The 20,595-nt window shown below is 42.6% G+C and overlaps 1 protein-coding gene across 50 annotated transcripts in view; it reads left to right on the forward strand.

The window, feature by feature from the left end:
• shot (dystonin-like protein short stop) overlaps positions 1 to 20,595 on the forward strand; it is an 805,796-nt gene that overhangs the window by 596,403 nt on the left and 188,798 nt on the right. Inside the window, exon 1 of one of the 50 annotated variants that reach the window (XM_076177261.1) lies at positions 742 to 1,580. The exons of the other annotated variants lie outside the window; for them this stretch is intronic. Coding sequence (XP_076033376.1) covers positions 1,188 to 1,580 — 393 coding nt within the window. The 5' untranslated portion in view covers positions 742 to 1,187. Of the gene's footprint in view, positions 1 to 741; positions 1,581 to 20,595 lie in introns of those variants that run through there. 50 annotated transcript variants of the gene reach the window in all.

Genomic DNA, 20,595 nt, shown 5'->3' on the forward strand with positions numbered 1-20,595 from the left:
TCGTTTGTGTAAGTTGTGCGCGCCTGAGGAACTCTCTTCGTTTTGTTTTTGTGTCGCGCTGGTGTGCAAGCATCGTTTGAATGTAATGAAGCTTCTAGATGTGTGTGTGTGTGTGTGTGGACACATTGCAAAGAAGAGGTTGGAGGTGGTGGTTGGTGTAGGTGGTGGCGCCTAGGAAGGGTTTTCACATGCCGCCATGCGAGGTCCCGTGAAGTTATTCTTGCAACCCAAACTGGCAAAATCCGTTATGCGCGGCGCAGCTTCATTCTGCACCAGACTGCGCAGCCCGTAGTGAAGAGCTGCCAGGTTTCCAACATTTTGTCAAAGGACCGCGTGTGGCCGTGGCGTTGTTAAAGTACCCGAACTTGAGACATATCCAAGTTCATGTGTAGGTGGGGGTGTGGCGAAAGGGAAGCTGAGGACGGGAGGGAGTGGAAGAATGAGCAAGGAAGGGGAAGGTCGGTAGTGGTGGTGGGGGGCGATACAGGTGGGCTGTGAAGGGTTGCCGATGTTTCGTTTTCCCAAGTTTATTGTGCTCTTTGTATGATTTTCATGTTGATTTCGTATGACCTGGGTCGTTGGCGGGGCAATTCGGGACTGAGCCAACATGGCTTGGGTCACCTAGCCAAGGTGTGGGTTCAAGTGTCGAAAAAGGCAGCAGGTGAGGCGTTGGAGGTTTCGGCCAGCCATGACGCACAGGTGAGGTGCGGTGTAGGAGGGGGAGTCAGTGTCTCGCGCAGAGGCGGACGTGCACAACCGCCTCTAAAGCGCCGCTCTCTCTACATACACACTCACTCACCCACTCCTGCTCTGCACACCTCTACCCTCCTACTCCTCTACAACCCCCTAACTCTACCACCGTCACTACCGCCTATCCTCCAAGGGGGACTACCGTCGCCCCCACCATATTCTCATCATCGACAGCAGTGGTGGAGGAAGTTCGTCTTAGTCGTCGCGCACAGTAATACTCGGAACGGTGCAGTTTGTGTCAGTGATGTGCCAAGAGAGATTCAAAGTCAGGTAGAGGTCGTGAGGAGAGTTCGAGACTAGTGCCGCCGTTGTTTTGTTCTTGTTTTTTGACCCCAAGTGCGCGAGGTAGTCTTCGTCGTTTGTCGTCGTCGTCGTCTACGTCTTAGTTTACTCGACTTGCATCGCCACCCCAGCCACCAGACGACCCCGGCAGGAACATGTACCGTTTCCAGCGGAGCTCGGGAACCGGCGGGAGACTTTTCCTGTCCGGTTCCAGACAAGAAGACGACGCCGATCGCTTTTCGGTTACTTCTGGAGCCCTGGCCAACAACCGCGACGATGCAGACCTCCATCAGGTACTCACGCATCGACGTCTGACGACGGAAACTCACGCTAGCGGTCATGATAGCACGCGCGTGGAGCGGAAGGGTCGTGTCAAGAGTATAACGACCCGGGTGGTGAAGAAAACGACTTGTGTCACTAGGGGCGACCAGCGGATGATGGCTGAAGCCATTCTCAAGACTTCGGAGACGCACAATCAAGACATCAATGACGTCTCCACGCAGAAGGGCTGGGCGCCCCGGCAGCTCAAAAAAGCGAAGATGGAATCGGTAAGGGGTGTTCGTCAACTACACTGTTATGTGGGACAAGTTTCCATATACAGTATATAGTCGTGTTCTCATTGCTGCACATAACAATTCTTATGCTATTGGGGGAGCTTGTGGCCTTGGAACTTAAGACAAAACTGAAGATGAGAAGTATTAATATGTATGCTATGCATTGCAGAGTATAGTTGCGGTTGTGTGCACAACACACACACGTATTTGTTTATTGTAAAAGTAAATATATATTCTGTGGCATGTCCGGATTGCATACCACCTCGTGAAAATGAACATGAGGAGAAGGCATGTATATGTGACGTTGAGGTAGAATGATATTAGATAAAATTGGAAGATGTCATTATGATTATTCGTTATATTCGTACGCTGATAGTGTTGCAAGGGGATTGCGGATAAGAGCAACGTAGGTTGGGATGAGTTTAGGGTGATTGTGATATGAAAATGTAAATCATATCGTCGATGACGATGGTGGGCATTGAAGTAGAAAGGGATTTGACATGTCTGTGAGATGTGTAATAAGAGAAAGATGAGTTTCAGCAGTTGGCAATGAGGATAGGAATAGGCCCGTTGAAGAACAAACTAAAGAAAGTTGACTTTGAGGGTGGGAGATAAGTGGATTATTATGATGTAGGTTTCGAAGCACAAGAACCTGTTTAGCTGTGTGAGTTTTCAAGGCCAAAAGGTAATGAAAAATAAATGGTAGACATGAGGAAACTGTTAATGTATGGATGTGAGTCGTGGACTCAAGTAGTGCAGGAGGAAGGTGAAGGTTATGGACGACTGCAGTGTGTGGTGAGTGGCTGTATTGGCAGAAGAGTGAACAAGAAAACGTAGAATCGTGTATGTTTTGATGCTTTCTGTTTTGAAAGAAAACGGAAGTTGGGTTAGTAAGCCGAGTATGAGGCATATTTTGGAAGGGTAATGGTAAACAAAACAGAAATGCAACAGGGTAAAAATTATAGGAAGGGGGTAAAGGAAGATAATTACAATGAGGTGTGTGCCAAGGAAGAGAGACAGATGCGGCGAGGAATACAAAATTACATAGAAGAAATAAACTCCATGCATAGCAGTTCGTGAGTTATTAAGTTCTTCGTCTTTTCAGACTACTTGGTTTTGTGGTCAAGAATAGACACCATCTCCCCCTTGAAATAAGATTTCTTACGCGAACATATGAACTCAGACGCTTAATTAGGGTCGGAGAACAGATTTAATGATTTGTCGGGTGTGGTTAATGAGGAGGCGTGTGGGTGTCTGCTTCTGGTACCTGCAAGACGTCGAGTATGGGCACGCGCGGATACAATCAGACCACGCCCCCATTTTTTCTCTCCCTCTCCCCTTGCGAATTGGTGCCACTTGCATTTTCGGTGTGTGTGTGTGTATGCGCGCGCGTGTGTGTATAGTCGGCTTTGTCCTATTTTTCTTCCAATTCAACAGATGCAGTCACGTGATCTATACGATTTTTTTGACGAACAAAATACCGGATCATTTAATGTAGTTGAGTGGCTTACACTGACAGAGCTGGCTTGTGGCCTTCAACACTAAGAAATCATGCTTTGTGTTGTAGCAGATGATGGATACCGCGTTATCACGTTGAAAGAATGAAAGGGATAGGATCCCCCTTACATGGATAGGTGACTATCAACTGAGGAGAAAGATGTCAAGGCCGCAAAGTGAGCGCGCGCGCGCACATACACACACGCTCCATCAGTCATGTGTTCTATGGCTGACGGAATTTTCTTTAACGTGGATAAAATCGCCTGGCGGCAGATATCAAAACATAAGGAGAATTGGCCAGGAAATGTTAAACCTTAATAATTGGTGATATTACTCTTCAGCGTGACTGTCACCAGATGATCTCCCCAATGTTCCCAAGAGTTGCTCCTTTTCCTTCTCCCGTTTCAGTTATCCACATCCCCCTCATAATTTTTCCTCATTTTTTACTTTTCAGTTCTCCTCCTTTTCCTTCTTCAGTTCTCCTCCTCCTTTTCCCTTTTCAGGTCTCCTCCTCCTCCTCCTCCTTTCCCTTTTCAGTTCTCCTCCTCCTCCTCCTTTTCCCTTTTCAGCTCTCCTCCTCCTCCTCCTTTTCCCTCTTCAGTTCTCCTCCTCCTTCTTTTCCCTTTTCAGGTCTCCTCCTTTTCCTTCTCCAGTTCTCCTCCTCCTCCTTTTCCCTTTTCAGGTCTCCTCCTCCTACTCCTTTTCAGTCCTCCTCCTTTTCCTTTTTCAGCTCTCCTCCTCCTCTTCCTTTCCCTTTTCAGTTCTCCTCCTCCTCCTTTTCCCTCTTCAGTTCTCCTCCTCCATCTCCTCCCTCTTGTTCTTCTTTCCTCTTCAGTTTTCTTCCTCCGCTTTCATCTCCCTCTTCTCTCATCTTCCTTCACTTCTCTTCTCTCATCTTCAGTTTTCCGCCTCCAATCCTTTATCTCCTATTCCTTCTCTCCCTCCACCTCCTCCAGAGGACCCCAGATCTCGAACAAAGGTGTCCGGTCATCAGTCTATATCCGGTACAGACAGTCTGGGTACTACAGACGAGACCCTGTGATCTCAACTCTCTCTCGTGACCCAGTGTGACATCCAATCACACCTTTCCATATACGTATATTTTTTACGAAAACTATAATGCCTTGTTGTAGATAAGTTCGGTATTCCCAGCTGTTAGCTGACAGATGGTCGTGGGCCTGTGTCCCTTCATTGAAACTAAAAAAGGGAAGGATGAAAGTGGATGTGTCGGTCGGGGTTAGGTCAGGTCACGGGACACTTGCACGAGTCCGTCGCCAGCTGCCGGCAATCCGCTGTTTGTCGATGTGGATGTGTTTGTCTTGGGGCATGCGTCCAAGATACGTCGTCCTTATAAATCGTATGACCTCAAATCCATCATGGTGGTTTTTGTTTATTTATTTTTGTTTCCTTATTTATTTAGTTATATTCATGTTTTATTCTTTTTATTTGTGTGTGTGTGTGTGTGTTGGGGAGAGCATTTTTCAGTTGATCGTAATAGTCTTGTGACGGACTAGACTTTCTTAAACAGAATAAAGTCGCCAGGTTGTATCTAAAATGCATATCCAAAAGTAATGCTGTGGTATTATATACATTTATAATCAGTACACTTTGTTTTATATGTTTTTCTTTAATATATTCATCTGTCGTTTACGTTTATTTATATGTTTTGTTTATTTTTGTTTTTAATTCCCTTGTAAAGGTAATTTTGTTTTTATTGACGCGGGGATTATTGCTTCTGGGCATTGAAGTCCCTTCCTTGGAAGATCGATGTTCACTTGTTTGGGTTGTTCTTACGTCCATCTTGGTTTCGTTTTTACAATGTCTTGTGGGAATTTATGTGTTTGGTGTCCTCTAAGTGACATTGGAGTATCTCGATTTTAGTTTTTTTCCTAATAAATTATTTGCCTACTGGATTTTGCTGTGGCCGAAGTTGATGGAGTGTGATTGCAACGTACAGAATATTGATTACGTCACCATTTAGATCCGGTTGATCTCGAAATTGCATAATTATCAAAGCATCATCAATGCAGCCCCCAAAATTTGTTAGGGAAGTTAAAAATGTATTAATTTTTATAAAATATATACACCGCCCCTTATGAATCGGAACATTAAATAATGAATAATATTTTAATTTACATTATTTTGAGGTGTTCCAGGCAAGAGTTACACACCGCGAAGATTATAGGTCGACATGACGTCACAAATGTCGACATTTTCTCGAAAAAGGAAGTGGATTCCGTAACTGCTTTTCTCCATATACTGAAGACATACTCGAACACTCACGTGCACACACACACACACACATATTCTCCCGAGGTTAGAACAGGCCGTATATGTTGATTAAATTGCTAATCCTTTCTCTTGCGAGTTAGCGAGGGCGGGGTACCCGCGCCTGAGAATAAATGGTGTGTTGGGTGTATACCTTTAGAAGAGGAAGTGGCAGAGTGATTGCGAAAGACCATAAAACGCTTCTGTAGGAGGGCAAAAGGATCACGTGATTAATCTCTTTAGAATGTAGTCGTTGTTTGAATGTGGGGTACTTGTGTGTGTCGTTCACAACTAAAAACTCGTCAGTGCTCTTAATACCGACTTTGAAATAACTTAGGATCTTTTATTTTTTTTTAGAATCTACTGTCACTAATCATTAATAAATTTACTTGTAATGTTGTTAGTAATTATATTGTACATATTCAATAAAGCAATTTTTTTGTTCTTATAGATGATCAAACAAACACTTAAGCACATTTGTTTAAATAAAATTGCTAGAATACTTTAGATTATTTGTTTCGGTTTGATAGTAATGTAGTAACTGGATATGATTCTAGAAGTTGAATTTTGTATATTGTGAACGAAAGAAAATTTACTAGCTTTATTAGTTACACTTAAGAAAATTAACGTTAGATAAACTTAACTAGAAGACTAGGCGGGATTCTACTTGGTATATAGCATTTGCCAGGGCTGGCGTGATTTATTTTTTATGTTTATTTATTTATAGTACGGCCCTTGCTCAAAACGTGATGATAAAACACGCGCTTGCTACTCTGATGATTCAGAACTCGCATACTGACCCAAAGTAGGCCATGTGTGTCGTTTTATTGACTGGAAGATGGCGAATACTATATATGTCGGTGTCGGGTAAGGATCGTCTTGGAACTTTCTACGTAGATTGTCAAGGCCGTCGTGGAAGGAACGTGAGGATACTTGGTGCCCTGGGAGAAGATGAAGAACTCGGAGATAAAACATGATTTAAACTTCTAGAATATACTTAAAGGTATTAGCCGTGAGTGGGAGGTCAAGATAGGAGAGACATAAACTATTGTTTAAAGTGTTTGGGTAATCAAGATGCCGGCTGGCGTGAAGTGAACCAAATTTGGACGCGACTTGACGTCACAATGTCTGCGGGACGCCATTGGCTCACTCGTCCTGTGACGTCACTTTTCTGTTGATCATTGATGCAACGCACGCCGTGTACGGGAATGCTTATGGTCGTAGGAAAAGGATGTTGCTCATTTGATTTAATGTATTTTCTTTATTTCCGTTTCTAATATTCTTATTTGTGCACCATTTAAGGAAATGTAAAATAGAAACGTTTTTATATTTTAGCTCTCAGTGTTTCTGGGTATAAAGTGAATAAGCTGTTTCAGGTTGACGACGCGCGCGAGCACACACACACACACACACACACACACACACACACACACACACACACACACACACACACACACACACACACACACACACACACACACACACAAAGAAACTCTTACATCTGCACATGCATTGTTCAGAGTTGGGGAGTGTATTTGAGAGAGGAAATGAGGACAAGGCAAGTCAACAAACTCACAAAGGAAAATGCTATTCACGGTGTTAAATTGGAGGCAGGAAGGCAAGCATTTGGCAGCGCCGTTAAGGATGATAAAAGCAGCGAATGAGATGATTGAGGAAGGCTTCGGACGCAAAAAAATAAAATAAAATCCATCCTCATCTCCCTCCCCCTTTTTTGACAGGACATGTAATTAGTGGAATAAGAACAGGTGGGGGAGAGTGAGCAAGCAGTGATTCCTGTTTATGAAGTTTGAGAATAGTAAATATTTTGCGGGTGGTCGCGTGTAAACTTGATTCTTATACACTGCTGTTGATGATTTTCTTAATATTGCGTGCGCGCGCGCGTGTGACCATGCCATGCTGACTTGCTACATTACAACTTGTGTATTCGGATATTTTTTATATAATAGAATACATTTGTTTGTATATTTATATATATTTGTCTTTACGGCGTTAGACGTCCAAATAATCTGTCCCTTTTTGAAGACTTCTCGATCTCTCAAAATCTTTAGTTATACTTACCGCTAGAAAACTTAAATAGAAACGTTTAATAAAACGGTGAATAAGTAAATGTATTAGTAAACATTGAAATTAATCAATTCATAAATACATGAACAAGTAAACTATATGAAAGTCAGTAAAGGATGTGCTTGTTTTTCCAAACTCTTGTTTTGGCCTTTGGGAAATGATCTTGAAGAAGTTGCTAAGTGACCGAGAGAGGACGTCTCATCCTGTTGAGTTCTATTTGGTAACGACTGTTTCTGTAGGATTGACGACAGGGTGACCAGGTTTCTCGAGCGGAAATATGCTAGACAGCAGGTAAAATTATGCTAGATTGGGAAAATAATACTAAATGTTTTGTTACATTGAATACGTTAAGTTTGTTATATTTTTACTCATAGTTTATTTCAATGGAAAATATTCTTAATGTTGTATAATCGGGCTAAATCAGCGAATCAGGAAGAGGAAAGCGTTCGAGTATTTAAAAAAAATGTTCGTGTTTAGAATATTGAAGAATAAAATTCCTAGAGATTTTTGTACATAAGTAAACACATAAAATTGTGCGTAATTTTGTGGAATAAAATAATTTGAGCGTGGAATTGATTGATACAGGTTTGTGTGTATGACGATCATACGATACGCCATTTTGACAAACGAAAATAACATGACAAAAGGAAATGGCTTTCACATTTGAAAGTTATCATTAACGGACAATTAACAGTGCAAGAACGAGTTAATTATCGAAAGTGGCTGTAATTCCCGAGGACTATCAATTGTACTGAAGATTGTTGGAAAATTATTCTTCGAGTTTTGTAATTAATTTCGTTGAGCATTTGAATGGGCTTTATATGCCGTGGCTAATACATTGGTTATGCAGAATATTGTTGGGAAATTTATTTTTATGTTCGTTTCTCATTATATATTTTTTTTATCAATACGTGAATGTACATTGTCATATTATTTGCTCAATACAGTGGAAGAATGTCTTTGGTCAAGATCGAATGTTACGATTTGAATTATGTTTATAATCATTCAGACGTAGTCGACTGTGTCCGTTTTCAGTTACAATTTGAATTTTAACAAAGTCGACGTAATATAGGCCGGGGCTCCCAGTATTGAGAGGGTTTGGGAGACGGGATGTTATCTATTTTGCAAGTTATGTCCGAGTTGTAGAATCGAACTAGAGAATGTTGTGATTTTGTCGATAACCTTGACAACTTTCCTTCCACCCTTAACTTAAATCTCTCATAAATATATATATATATATGTATATATATATATATATATATATATATATATATATATATATATATATATACATACACACACACACACACACACACTATAAAGACCCTTCAGAATGCATATTCTGTTGAAGTCGACATAATTTATAGCATTGTTCAATTTACTGTTTCCTTTCGCAAATGTTCTTACAATGTTTAGGTCTACGTTAATAAGAGCACGAAGTAGACTTCTAAAATCAGTTATTTTTTTCTAAACGTCCTTCGGGCATCAGTGCTTTAACTGCTGTCGACTTCAATACGTGTCTGTGTGTGTGTGTAAGTATATATTTGTGTGTATGTGTAAGTATATAATCATCTCACACGACACAACAGAAACAAGGACGTACACACACATACATACATGAATATATACATACATACATACACACACATTCTTTATCCCGGGGTGAAGAAATAGTGGTCTCTTTTCGTTGTCACTTTGTCGCCCGAATGTGTTCATTCCGCAGAAGAATCGAATTCCCTTGTGTGATTTCTCTCTCTGCCCCTCTCTCTTTCTCTCTCTCTCTCTCTCTCTCTCTCCCTGCCTCTCTCTCTCTCTCTGTCTGTCTCTCTCTCTCTCTCTCCCTCTCTCTCTCTCTCTCTCTCTCTCTCTCTCTCTCTCTCTCTCTCTCTCTCTCTCTCTCTCTCTCTCTCTCTCTCTCTCTCTCTCTCTCTCTATCTCTCTCTCTCGCTGTCTGCTTGTTGCAACAGACCTCCCCGAAATAGAAGTGACGTAGCTGCAGAGCTGTTGTGGAGGAGGAGGAGGAGGAAGAAGAGGAAGAGCTGTCGTTTCCTCCTCCTCCTCCGTCATACAGTGAAGGGCATGGTAGGAATCTTCTTTTTTCTTTCTTTGTGTATTTCTTTTTCTCTTTACTTTTTTTTCTTTTTGTTTCTTCCTTTCACTTGTTTTTTTTCTTTTCTTGTTATCTAATTTTTCTTTTGTCGTATGTGTCGTTATTTTCTTTTTATCAATTCGGTTTCCATTGTATATATTTTTCTATTTGTTATTTTACTTCATTTCTGCAGCCACGAAGGCAGTAAGAGCTACAGCATTGTATTCTTTTTCTAGAAATGACAAATTGTTAATATATAATTATTACTTTTATTTTATTGATCAATTTCTTTATTTTTGCGGTGGAATTTTTGAGAATTTTGTTTATTTTACTTCGTTCATCCAGTCATGAAGGCAGTAAGAGCAACAGCTACATTGTATTATTTCTCTAGAAATGACAAAATGTTATTATATAATCTATTACCTATATTTATTTATTAATTTTTGTAGTGGAATTTGTGAGAAAATGAAGGAGATTCACACCGTTTTTGAGAAGGGAAGAACGAAGTGGATTTTTTTTTTTTTTATATACTTTGGGTAGGAGATCTTCAAGGGACTTGTATGACCCGGAAGTTTGCGAGATTGAGGAGTTCCTCTCCTGGATGCTTTCCTCTGGCAGCGCGTTCTGCAATCATTCAGGTCAAGTCTGCACATAAGCCCCGCCTACTCCCATTACGTCGTGTCTGATTGGTTTGTTGGTTTCCGGACGGGGATGACGTTGCATGTGTACGAGAATTATTATTGGCAGAGTGGCTAAAAGGGGCGATACAAAAGATAATAATAAAATAAAACAAAAAATAACGATTTCTACACGGGTCCCAATATTGCTCTAAACTTCCCGATTGCGATACATGCAATTGTTACAATTCATGCCTATTTTCAGGCCATGCAGTTGGTTTGGGAAACAAATTGTCTATCGGAATAGAAAGTATCGTAATTGTTATCGGAATCGTCAAAACGGTACCATCCCATCACTTCTTCATACACATAAATATATTTGTTTATTTACTTTTTTTTTGTATTCTTGGCAACCCTTAAATTATTGATTTTATTTTATTTCTCGCAACTTTTATGTAGCGGAAAGAATAGTCTGTTACGTTCGTTCGAAATCGAATTATGTCATCGACTACAGCAACTTGAGGCAACAACACTCTCCGTATGGACTGCTCTGCTCGTATAATTGTTGTTCTCGTCTATTTTTCTCATCTGTCCGTATTTGGTTGCGCCTCTTGACCCGCACATGCGCGAGTGGACGCGTGCACACACACACACACACACACACACACACACACACACACAGAGAGAGAGAGAGAGAGTTCCCTCCCGAGATTCTGGCTGCCCATTGCACGCTGCGACAGGTTGCAACAAAGAAAATAGAATAAGATAAACAGAGAATTCTTGATCCAACGTTTCGAGTACATAGGACCAATAACTAAAGAACAATTCATAAACTGTCTTATACTTTAAAAAATCACGTCTGATTGAAGTATACTTTCCGGTCTGGGTGGTTATTCGTGTTGGGGTATTGAGTAGTCGATTGTACTGTTCCTTCGACGTTGTGATATCCAGGTTTGCATGTATGGTGTCCCTCTCCAATTAGCATAACTCGTTTGACTCGTAGCTTCCCCTTCAGGTAACTAAGCGAGTTGCTAAACTCGTCCAGGTCTCCTTGTTTGTTAAATAAGGCGACATGATGGTATAGGGCCCGGTTGAGGAAGGAGGAGGATGAGGAGGAGGGCGTGGCAATAGTCACCCAATCGGAGGCAAAGCTTGAATGGTAGAGTTCGTGGTCAGATCTGATGGCCCACCACTACAGGACCTGTCTATCCAGGTTATGGCTTTATAAGGCTTTATGTACGTTGGGAACTTAATGTGGCGTGAATGATTGTGGTAAATGGTTGTGGAAGTGGTCGCAGTTAACCATAGCTTGGTTTTTATTCATTGTGGATTTGGGATGGGGGTCTGGAATGAGGGATGATTGGTGAATGGGTTTCAAACAGGTTGGGAAATTGTCCGAGATCCGATCCAACGGTTGTCGTTTCGACTCTTGGTCATTGATCACCTGGGTGGGTGGGGAAAGTGGCCTATATTGACAACTCCCCCCCACCCACTCTCTCTCTCTCTCTAGCCTTGTGTTTTTCTGCTTGGCTTATTCAATCACTCCTCATCTATCACCAATATGACATTTTATCCTTGCGTGCTGTCTGATACTGCTTGTGTGTGTTTATGGATCAGCTGATTTGCAAGAGACCATTAGCAAATTCACGCTCCAGATAGCACTGGAAATCTGTTGTTGGTGTTCATGCTGTAGACTGATCGTCATTGTTGGAGTGGGAGTAGTAGGGTGGAGTGGTTTGTATTAACAAAACTATTATCCTCCTCCGTTACTGGCAACTGCAATTCCTTCATCTCGCAATAGACGCTGGAAGCTTCAGTCTGAATGTATTAATTGTCCGCTAGTCGACAGATTCAGCTTCAATAGATTGTGGAGTACTCAGGGCGGAGGGATCAATTGTCCGCTAGTCGACAAATCCAGCTTCAATAGTCTGTGAAATACTCTGTTAAGAGGGACCTATTGTCCGGTAGTCGACAGGTCCTGCTGTGAAATGCTTGGCGCGGATGGATCATTTGTCCGCTAGTGGACTAATCCATCTCCAATAGGCAATGAAATACTCTGCGAGGAGGGATCAATTGTCCGCTAGTCGACAAATCCAGCTTCAATTTGTTGCGGGGTACTCGTCCGGATGTATCAATTGTCCGCTAGTCGACAGATTCAACTTCAATAGACTGAAATACTCGGCGCGGAGGGACCAATTGTCTGCGTGTCGTCAGACACGGAATGGAGAGGTCGATTCGTTAAGAGGGACCTATTGTCCGGTAGTCGACAGGTCCTGCTGTGAAATGGTTGGCGCGGATGGATCATTTGTCCGCTAGTGGACTAATCCATCTCCAATAGGCAATGAAATACTCTGCGAGGAGGGATCAGTTGTCCGCTAGTCGACAAATCCAGCTTCAATTTGTTGCGGGATACTCGTCCGGATGTATCAATTGTCCGCTAGTCGACAGATTCAACTTCAATACACTGAAATACTCGGCGCGGAGGGACCAATTGTCTGCGTGTCGACAGACACGGAATGGAGAGGTCGATTCGTTTATATGAATCGTAGACTCCCATAGCTTTCCCGGAGCGATTTCCTGACGGTGTAAAACCAGGAAGGCGTCCATTAGACTTCTTCCGCCTTTTGGTTTATTATGTTTGAACTCTTGGTAAGGTGACCCGGTTTCGTTCCTGGTCTTGCGATACGTATAGTGTGGCTTCCAGGACGACCAGCCGTCTGTTCCAGATTCTTCAGTTTCGGATGCTGTGCATGACAAAGATGATAGGTGTGCGTGACTGTGGATATGTGTGCATGACGGTGTACATGATTGTAGGTGTATGTATGACTACATGTGTGTACATGACTAGGTGTATGTGTATAACTGTAGGTGTATGTGCATAACTGTATACATTACTATAGGTGTATGTGTGTTTGCATGACTGTATGTCTACATGGGTGTGTACTTGAATGTGTGTGCATGGCTGTGTACTTGACGGAATGCGTGTGCTTGACTACTTATTGTATGAGAGTGTGCATAATGGTATGTATGTGTTCAATTGTTCAATGGCTGTGTATTTAGTATGTATGCATGACTGAGTGTGTGTGTAGTATATGTATATATTCTTGTGTGTCGCATGTATGGGTTTGCTAGAAATTCCTAGCAGCTCTTTCAGCATTACTAATATATATGTCGATTTTTTATACTTGTATATTGCATAGTAATTTATTTTTGTGGGTTCTAGGATTGGCAGTAACCATTTGCAATATTCTTATACACGTTTATATGTATTTTTATGGAATGTTAAATGTCAATTGCCCAAACCACCAAGAGAACAGTGCAAGCATTAGTACGCAAGATAATTTACACTGAATATGTAATATACGAAAGCGCTCTGCTCCGTTTGTTTATTTTCTAAAGTGGTTCCCTTGCATTTATAAAACACACGTTCCCAGTGTTTCTATTGCAAGCATTAGTATATGTATTCTTGCTACCGCTAGTTGATATTAATATAACGAGGGCCACTCCTCTTGAATCAGAAGTATTGATGAGGGAGCAGCTGCTTTATTCGTGGTTGGTCGCTGCTGTTTGCCTTGAGGGGAACTGGTTACCCGTTTTCTGACCGGGTCAAGGGTGTATCCCTCGCTTAGAGAAAGACGGCTCTCCCCTGAAGAATTATATTTCGTTGTCGATTTTTGTCGTTATTTGTATTTCAATATGGGTATTATTTTTTTGGTCATTATTTTGTTAGTTTTTATTATTATTTTATTGTCATTATTTCGTTGGTTTTAGTATTATTTTATTGTTATTTATCATTGTTATTTGATTATTCATTATTAGTAGTAGTGTTCAATTATTATTATTTGTTTTATGATTATTTTTAATATTATATTATCGACTTACAGTAATTATAGTGTTGTTATTATTGAAACAATTTTATTTTATTTTATTTATAATACTTTAAAGGTAAATTGAGACTAGTTTCTTAAAGATAGCGTGTTTCCGTAGGGATATTCGTATCGTTGGTGTAAGAAAATAAACAGACAATAAACGAATTAACATAAATCCTTTGACAGGAAACTAATTATCACACACACACACACACACACACACACACACACACACACACACACACACACACACACACACACACACGATCGCCTTCCCCCGAAACGAATAAAAACGTCCTCCCTTCGACCAAATTCTGCAAAATACGTCATTGAAAGGAGGAGCGGTTGGGAGGTGGTGGGGTGGAGGGGGAGGAGGTGACACGAGCGCGCGCGCTGAGAAATGCCCGGCCAGTGAGCTCATCAGATGTGGCAGGCAACAGGAACAAGACGGCGGGACGGGGCAAGGCAGTCACCCTACTCGCCACCCCCACCTCTCCCTCCCCCTTCCCCCTACTGTTGCATCAAGCCCCCCCCCCTACCCCCTCCTTCACTGCTGCCACACTCGCTCACTAGTAAGTCACAATCCCGATGATTTCTGGTGTAGAGACGGGACATGCTTTCTCGGGTTTTCGTTTTCTTTGTATCGCCTGTTGTCTCTCCCTTTTTTTCCTTTTCACTTCCCCCCACTTCTTTTGCTTACCTTTTCTTCCCTCTTATTTATTCATTCTTACACATTTTTTTTATTTCTTTCCATTTACTTTTCCTTCACTGTATTAAACCCTTTCCCTTCCTATATTTTTCATGTTCGTTCCCGTACTTTCCCGTAATTTTGTCATGTAATTTCTCCTTCCCTTGTCCTCATCCTTCATCTTCACATCTCTTCATTTCTATGTCACTACTTCCTTTACCTTTCCCTTCCCTTATTTTGCCCTCCTTCCCTTTCTTTTACCCTTCGTCCTCTCCCTACTTCTGTACCTCTCCCAATGCAACTACCCAACCTTGAATTCTCCCACTTTCGTCTTTCACGCCCGGAGCCTTCCTCCATTCTCTCCGCCACCTGCATCCTTCCGAAACAGCCCGGAGGGTCGTAATTGTATTTGCATATCGTAAACTAAGCGATTTTCACGGTCAGAAAGCATGACTCTCCCACGGAATGCTAAAACGTTACTTTGCATACGGTTCCGCGTTCCAGTAAACAGGATATAAGCAACACTTTAGCCCCTCCAGAAATCTGACGCCTCCCGTTTTCTTTCCTCATTTCGTCTTGAGTAAAATCGCCTAACGACAAATTGAAATCGGGTTCGAATCCTCAACTGGCGCCCGTGACTGACACTATCCTGGGTTTTCCGGGCACTATGGGAAAATATCTTCCGTGAGAATTGGCCGTGGTGATATTTGATGCCAGGCGTTAGGTGAACGTTGTTTTTAATTATTGTAAGCGACGTTCGCACCGTTATTGCTCACGGACATGATGTTATATGAATTTGTTTATTTCTATTTTAGTTTTCATTTTGTTTTTTACTTTATTTGCTATTTTGTTTGATTTTTTGTCGTTTTATTTTATTTTTATAATATTTTTTATCGTCCTGTTTTTATATATATTTTTCAATTTTATTTATTTTTATTTATTTATTTTTTGTAATACTGGCAGCAACTTGCTTGTCATCTGTTTCGGTTACATAATGTATATTTCTTTTGATTGAAAATAGTAAATATTTATTTTAGATATTCAAAGTTCCGAATACGAAAGTATTTGTTCGCCACCCAGGAATAAACTACCGGGGTACCAGAGTGGTATTATTTATCCTCCATTAATAGCAGATTTATTTAGTTATTTATTATTTTTATTATTGTTTATTTACTTTATTTGAGTCTAAAAGGCTCTGACGGATTCAACCACGTACAGTGATGTTTCTCTAGTTTCCGTCACATGTTTCGATTTGGGTAGTCTGTCCGTGATGCGCGAGGTCCAACGACGGAAATACCAGAGCTGGGCGCGTTCCTCGGTGCGTTCTGCTTTAGTTTGGCCGCGTTTAACGTTCCCAAACTATTAAAGGTTAAGAGACAGGTTCATACCGAAATAAAAGTCCGGTTGGCCACATACTATACAAAAGAATTTTTTCGTAGGCCACCTACTATGCCGGTACATATATTGCTTTAATAGTTTGGAAGCTCTAATCGCGGCCAAACTAAAGCGGAACGCACCGAGGAACGCGCCCAGCTCTGGGAAATACATGCTTTTGAGGGCTTATGATTACGTCGCGTTTACGTCAAGACTGTCGAGTACACGAAACAAAGGATTACAAAGGCGGAGCATGCCGACAGAAGACCTTTTGGTCCATAACTAGGTAGGATGCGAAAAAATAATAATGATAAATAATATGAATAATAATAAGTAAAATAAACTATATCACACGAGAGCGGCGTGAGGTTGTTCGTAAGGATAGAAGCGATGGTGGCTTGAGTTCCGTAACAACCAAACAGAAGCCCCAGGTTACAGGAATGTCGCAGGGGATCAATGCCAAGGAACCCACGATATCGGTTTTCATCCAGTCGGACACAAAACCTGCCCCCGATTCCTCCTGCACCCATAGCAGGGAGGGAGGAAGGAGGAGGCGAGGAAGAAGGGGGAAGAGGAGGAGCGGTGAAGGAATGGGGAGGATAAGAAAGCGAGCGTAGGAAAGAGGATAGGATGAAATGAAGGAGGGAGGGGGAGTGAAGGAATGGAGATGTTAGGGAGTATAAGGAAGAAGAGAAGGGCGATAGAGGAAGGATTGAGGTAACTGGAGGAGGAGGAAGGAAGAGGACGAGGAGAAAAATAGGAAGATGGAGAGGGTAGGGAAAAGAAAGGGGTTTAAGGGAAGGACAGGGGAAGAGGACGAGGAGAAAATGAGAAGGAGGAGAAAGAAGAAGGAATGGAGAGGGTAGGAGAACGTAGGGATGAGAATGGGGGTGAGGGGAAGGAGAAAGGAGGAGGGGAAAGGGAGGGAGAGTGTGGCAGCAGGGAGGAGGGGACAGTAGAGTATAAATAAAGTGGAGAGAGAAGGACATGGAGGAGTGACAGCTGGAGGGATGTGGAGGTGAGACCAGGAGGATGGGAAGTAACGAATTATAAGAAAAAGAAAGTGTGAAAACAAAAAATATTCTTTAGAAAACGGAAGGTGGTTGCTACCTCACCCCAAATGCTTTGCGACTTCTGCAGATGTTGTTTGTAGCTGAGTAGAGACACCTTGGATGTGAATGGATACATGAAGTGATAAAGATTTAAGTGGCTTTAGTCTTGAAGTTGGTGCTTAGATTATTACATTAAATCTTGGTGATTCCCTTCTACCAAATAAAATTGCTCGTTTTTTTAAGACAGCTTCTGGTTATGGGTACACAAAGGAAGAGGAACCAACAATAAGAAAGGAGTGGTTGGTTACTGAGGAGGTGAGGAAGAGGAGCGAGAGGTGGGTTTTGCGGTTTGGTTGGGGTTGATGTCAGCACTGTGGTGGCGGTGGATCAGGCGATGGTGTCTCGAATGTGGTGATCGTGCTGTCTCATGGTGATAATGTGTTGTGACTAGACAGAGGGTGCTTGTGTGCGTGCGGTTACACCCAATTCCATGTACGTGTCTGTATTGTTTATAGAGGAACAAGAACTTGTTGAAGACATTATATGTGCGCTTCTGTATCGTAATTGAATTAAACAAATACATAAATAAGTTTTTCTCTGGTTTATACAAGTTGGCTTAAATTAAGACCGGATTTAAGTCCACTGCTTCGGATATTGTCCGCGCATTAGACCGGCTCACGTTGGACATAAACACAAACTTTGTATACCTCCGTTTTCTATGCGATACTCCTTCCGCGCTCACAGCGATGTACGAGTAGGTTGATTGTTCTTGCCTATAGGAGGAGTAATACTTTGCCATTTGTGCTATGATGGTGTCATATTTAGACCCAGTAGTGAACAGAGCTGCTTATTGCTGTTTATTTAGAATATATATATATATATATATATATATATATATATATATATATATATATATATATATATATATATATATATATATATATAATATATTGTTTAGACATTCTGACAGGATGACGTGAGTGGATATATTAAACCCAGGATTCTTAGTCTGAATTTATTTCGGACTAGATTTGCATTTTCTTTCATAAGAGTTGTTGATTGTATGAAGGTATAAATCGAGAAGGCCAAAGCCATGGGCTGAATAAAATCCTCTGTTATTCAGTGAGGACGAATTCGACGACATTACGTCATCCAGCGGGGGGGGGCAACGCCCCCCCCACATACGTACCGGGTCACCTTTTTCCGTTTATTCAAGGCTTTCGTCTGACGATTTTATTTATGGACACCGCCCCACTTCCGCCCCTCGATATTGAATGGGTTAATGGTACTTGGCAACTCTTGACGTTCTCACGATGGTGATACCCTTCTCCACCTCTCACCCCTACCCCTCTACACCCTCACCCCACCTTCACCCCTACTCCTCCACACCTTCACCCCTGCCCCTCCACACCCTCACCCCAACCCCTCCACACTCACCCCAACTTCACCCCTCATCCCCCTACCTCCACACCATCTCCACACCCCATCCCACCTCCAGCCTATGCCCATTGATCACCCCATCTTCACCTCTCACCCCAACCTTCCACCCTCACCCCTATCTCCAAGCCCTCACCCCACTCCACATTCCACCTCCCTTACCCCATTTCCATCCCTCACCCCCGCCTCCATCCCTCGATCTCCACCTGCCACCCCATCTTCACCCCACCACCAGCAGTCACCCCATTATCACCCCTCACCCCACCTCCACTTTGCCATCCACTTCCTCATTGTTTCCACCGGAGTCGAACAGACCCGTTAAACGGGAACGATGATTGCCGGTGGGAGGGGGGCAACGGAACTGTTTGGCGCTCTGCGGCGTGTTACGGCGTTACAGGACCGAGCGTAACGGAAGTCGCGTGTAACGGCGAAGGGAAGGGCTGGTCCGCGTGTTATTATCATACGCCGCGTGGGAATGCGTGTATCATACGCCTTTCCCCCCTCTTTGTGTATTGTATTACCTTGTTTGCTCCTCTCTCTCTCTCTCTCTCTCTCTCTCTCTCTCTCTCTCTCTCTCTCTCTCTCTCTCTCCCTCCTAATCTTTCTCTCTATGTCTCTCTCCACCTCGCTATCTCTTCCTCTCTCTCTCTCTCTATCTCCACCTCTCCCTCCCTCCCTATTTCTCCCTAATCTCTCTCCCTCTCCCTCCCTATCTGTCTCTCACTCTCTACTTCCCTCCCTCCCAATCTCTCACTCTCCGTCTATGGCTATCAAGTTTTCTTCTGATCCACATCCACCTTCCACTTTCCACTTCCACTCCTGTGACTCCCTCACATTTCTCCCTCCCGGTCCACAACTCCTTCTGCTCTTCTCTCGCACTCCCTCGGGACTCCTCCGGGCCTCCTGGAGTGCGTGCCCCTGCGGGAGTTGTGAAGCATGGAGTCTTCGTCAAGAGCTACAGCGGGAGCTGGGTGGGCGATTGTCCGCAAGGTGGAGGGTGAGGGTGGGAGGGGGTGAGTCATGACCTGGGGTTTTGTATTTCTTGCCCTTTGCTCGATCCTCGATGTATATATATTCATTTGCCTCACCTCCCTGCCTTTGTATATACTGTTTCTTATGTTAATGTACCCTGAAGATGTCTGAATAGACGAAAGCGATCGGTCCATAGTTTATTGTTTTCCTTTGTGGTTTTTAGTATACAATGACGAGTCTGATTATTCCTGTATATATGTATATATATGTATGTATATATATATATATATTTATATATATGAGGAAGGTGAAAGAAGACGGCACGGGTCTAGCTCAGTTTATTCCTGACCGGTGTGTGTGTGTGTGTGTGTGTGTGTGCGCGTATGAATCCCACCACCCTGACTAACGACAAGCAGTTTTATTCATTTATTATCGGTCAATCGAGACGTTTTTGTCGTGATTATGATCACTTCCATGCTGAAATAAAAGTCATAGTTGCAGTTGAGAAAGCTGTGCTTGCAGTCCACCACCTTACACCCTCTCCCTCTTCTCATCTTCCGTTTCGCAGCATTTTCTTTCCATCTTTCAATTTCTCCCCTCCCATCCCCCCACCCTTCTCCTTTCATCCTCCCATCTCTCCCCTCCCTCCCTCCTCCCATTTCTCTACCCTCCACATCTTTCCCTCCCCTTTCCCCTTCTCCCCCACCCTCCTCCACAACCTTCTCCCCCTCACGACCTAGCTATGATTGAGAGTCGACCGTGGGCGTTTTGGGCGTGCGGGTGGGTTGTGTGATTGCTGTTTCCGGAAGGAGGACACGCCCCCCTCCCCCCCTCCCGCCGGAGGAAACGATTAGGAATGATTAGCCCACTCCACTTTCACCAGTGGAGTGGGCTAATCACTCCTGCTTGGAAAATATCTTTTGTTATCATTACTATTATTAGTATCATTACTATTGTGGACGTTATTTTACTTCTAATTAATAATATTATACATATATTTTTTTATTTTATCGTATTGTAATCAGTAATGAAAACAAGGGTTAGGTGTATACTTCGTTATA

This window comes from Oratosquilla oratoria, chromosome 40, assembly GCF_046742065.1.
Source record: "Oratosquilla oratoria isolate Oo_2021 chromosome 40, ASM4674206v1, whole genome shotgun sequence".
Lineage (NCBI taxonomy): Eukaryota > Metazoa > Arthropoda > Malacostraca > Stomatopoda > Squillidae > Oratosquilla > Oratosquilla oratoria.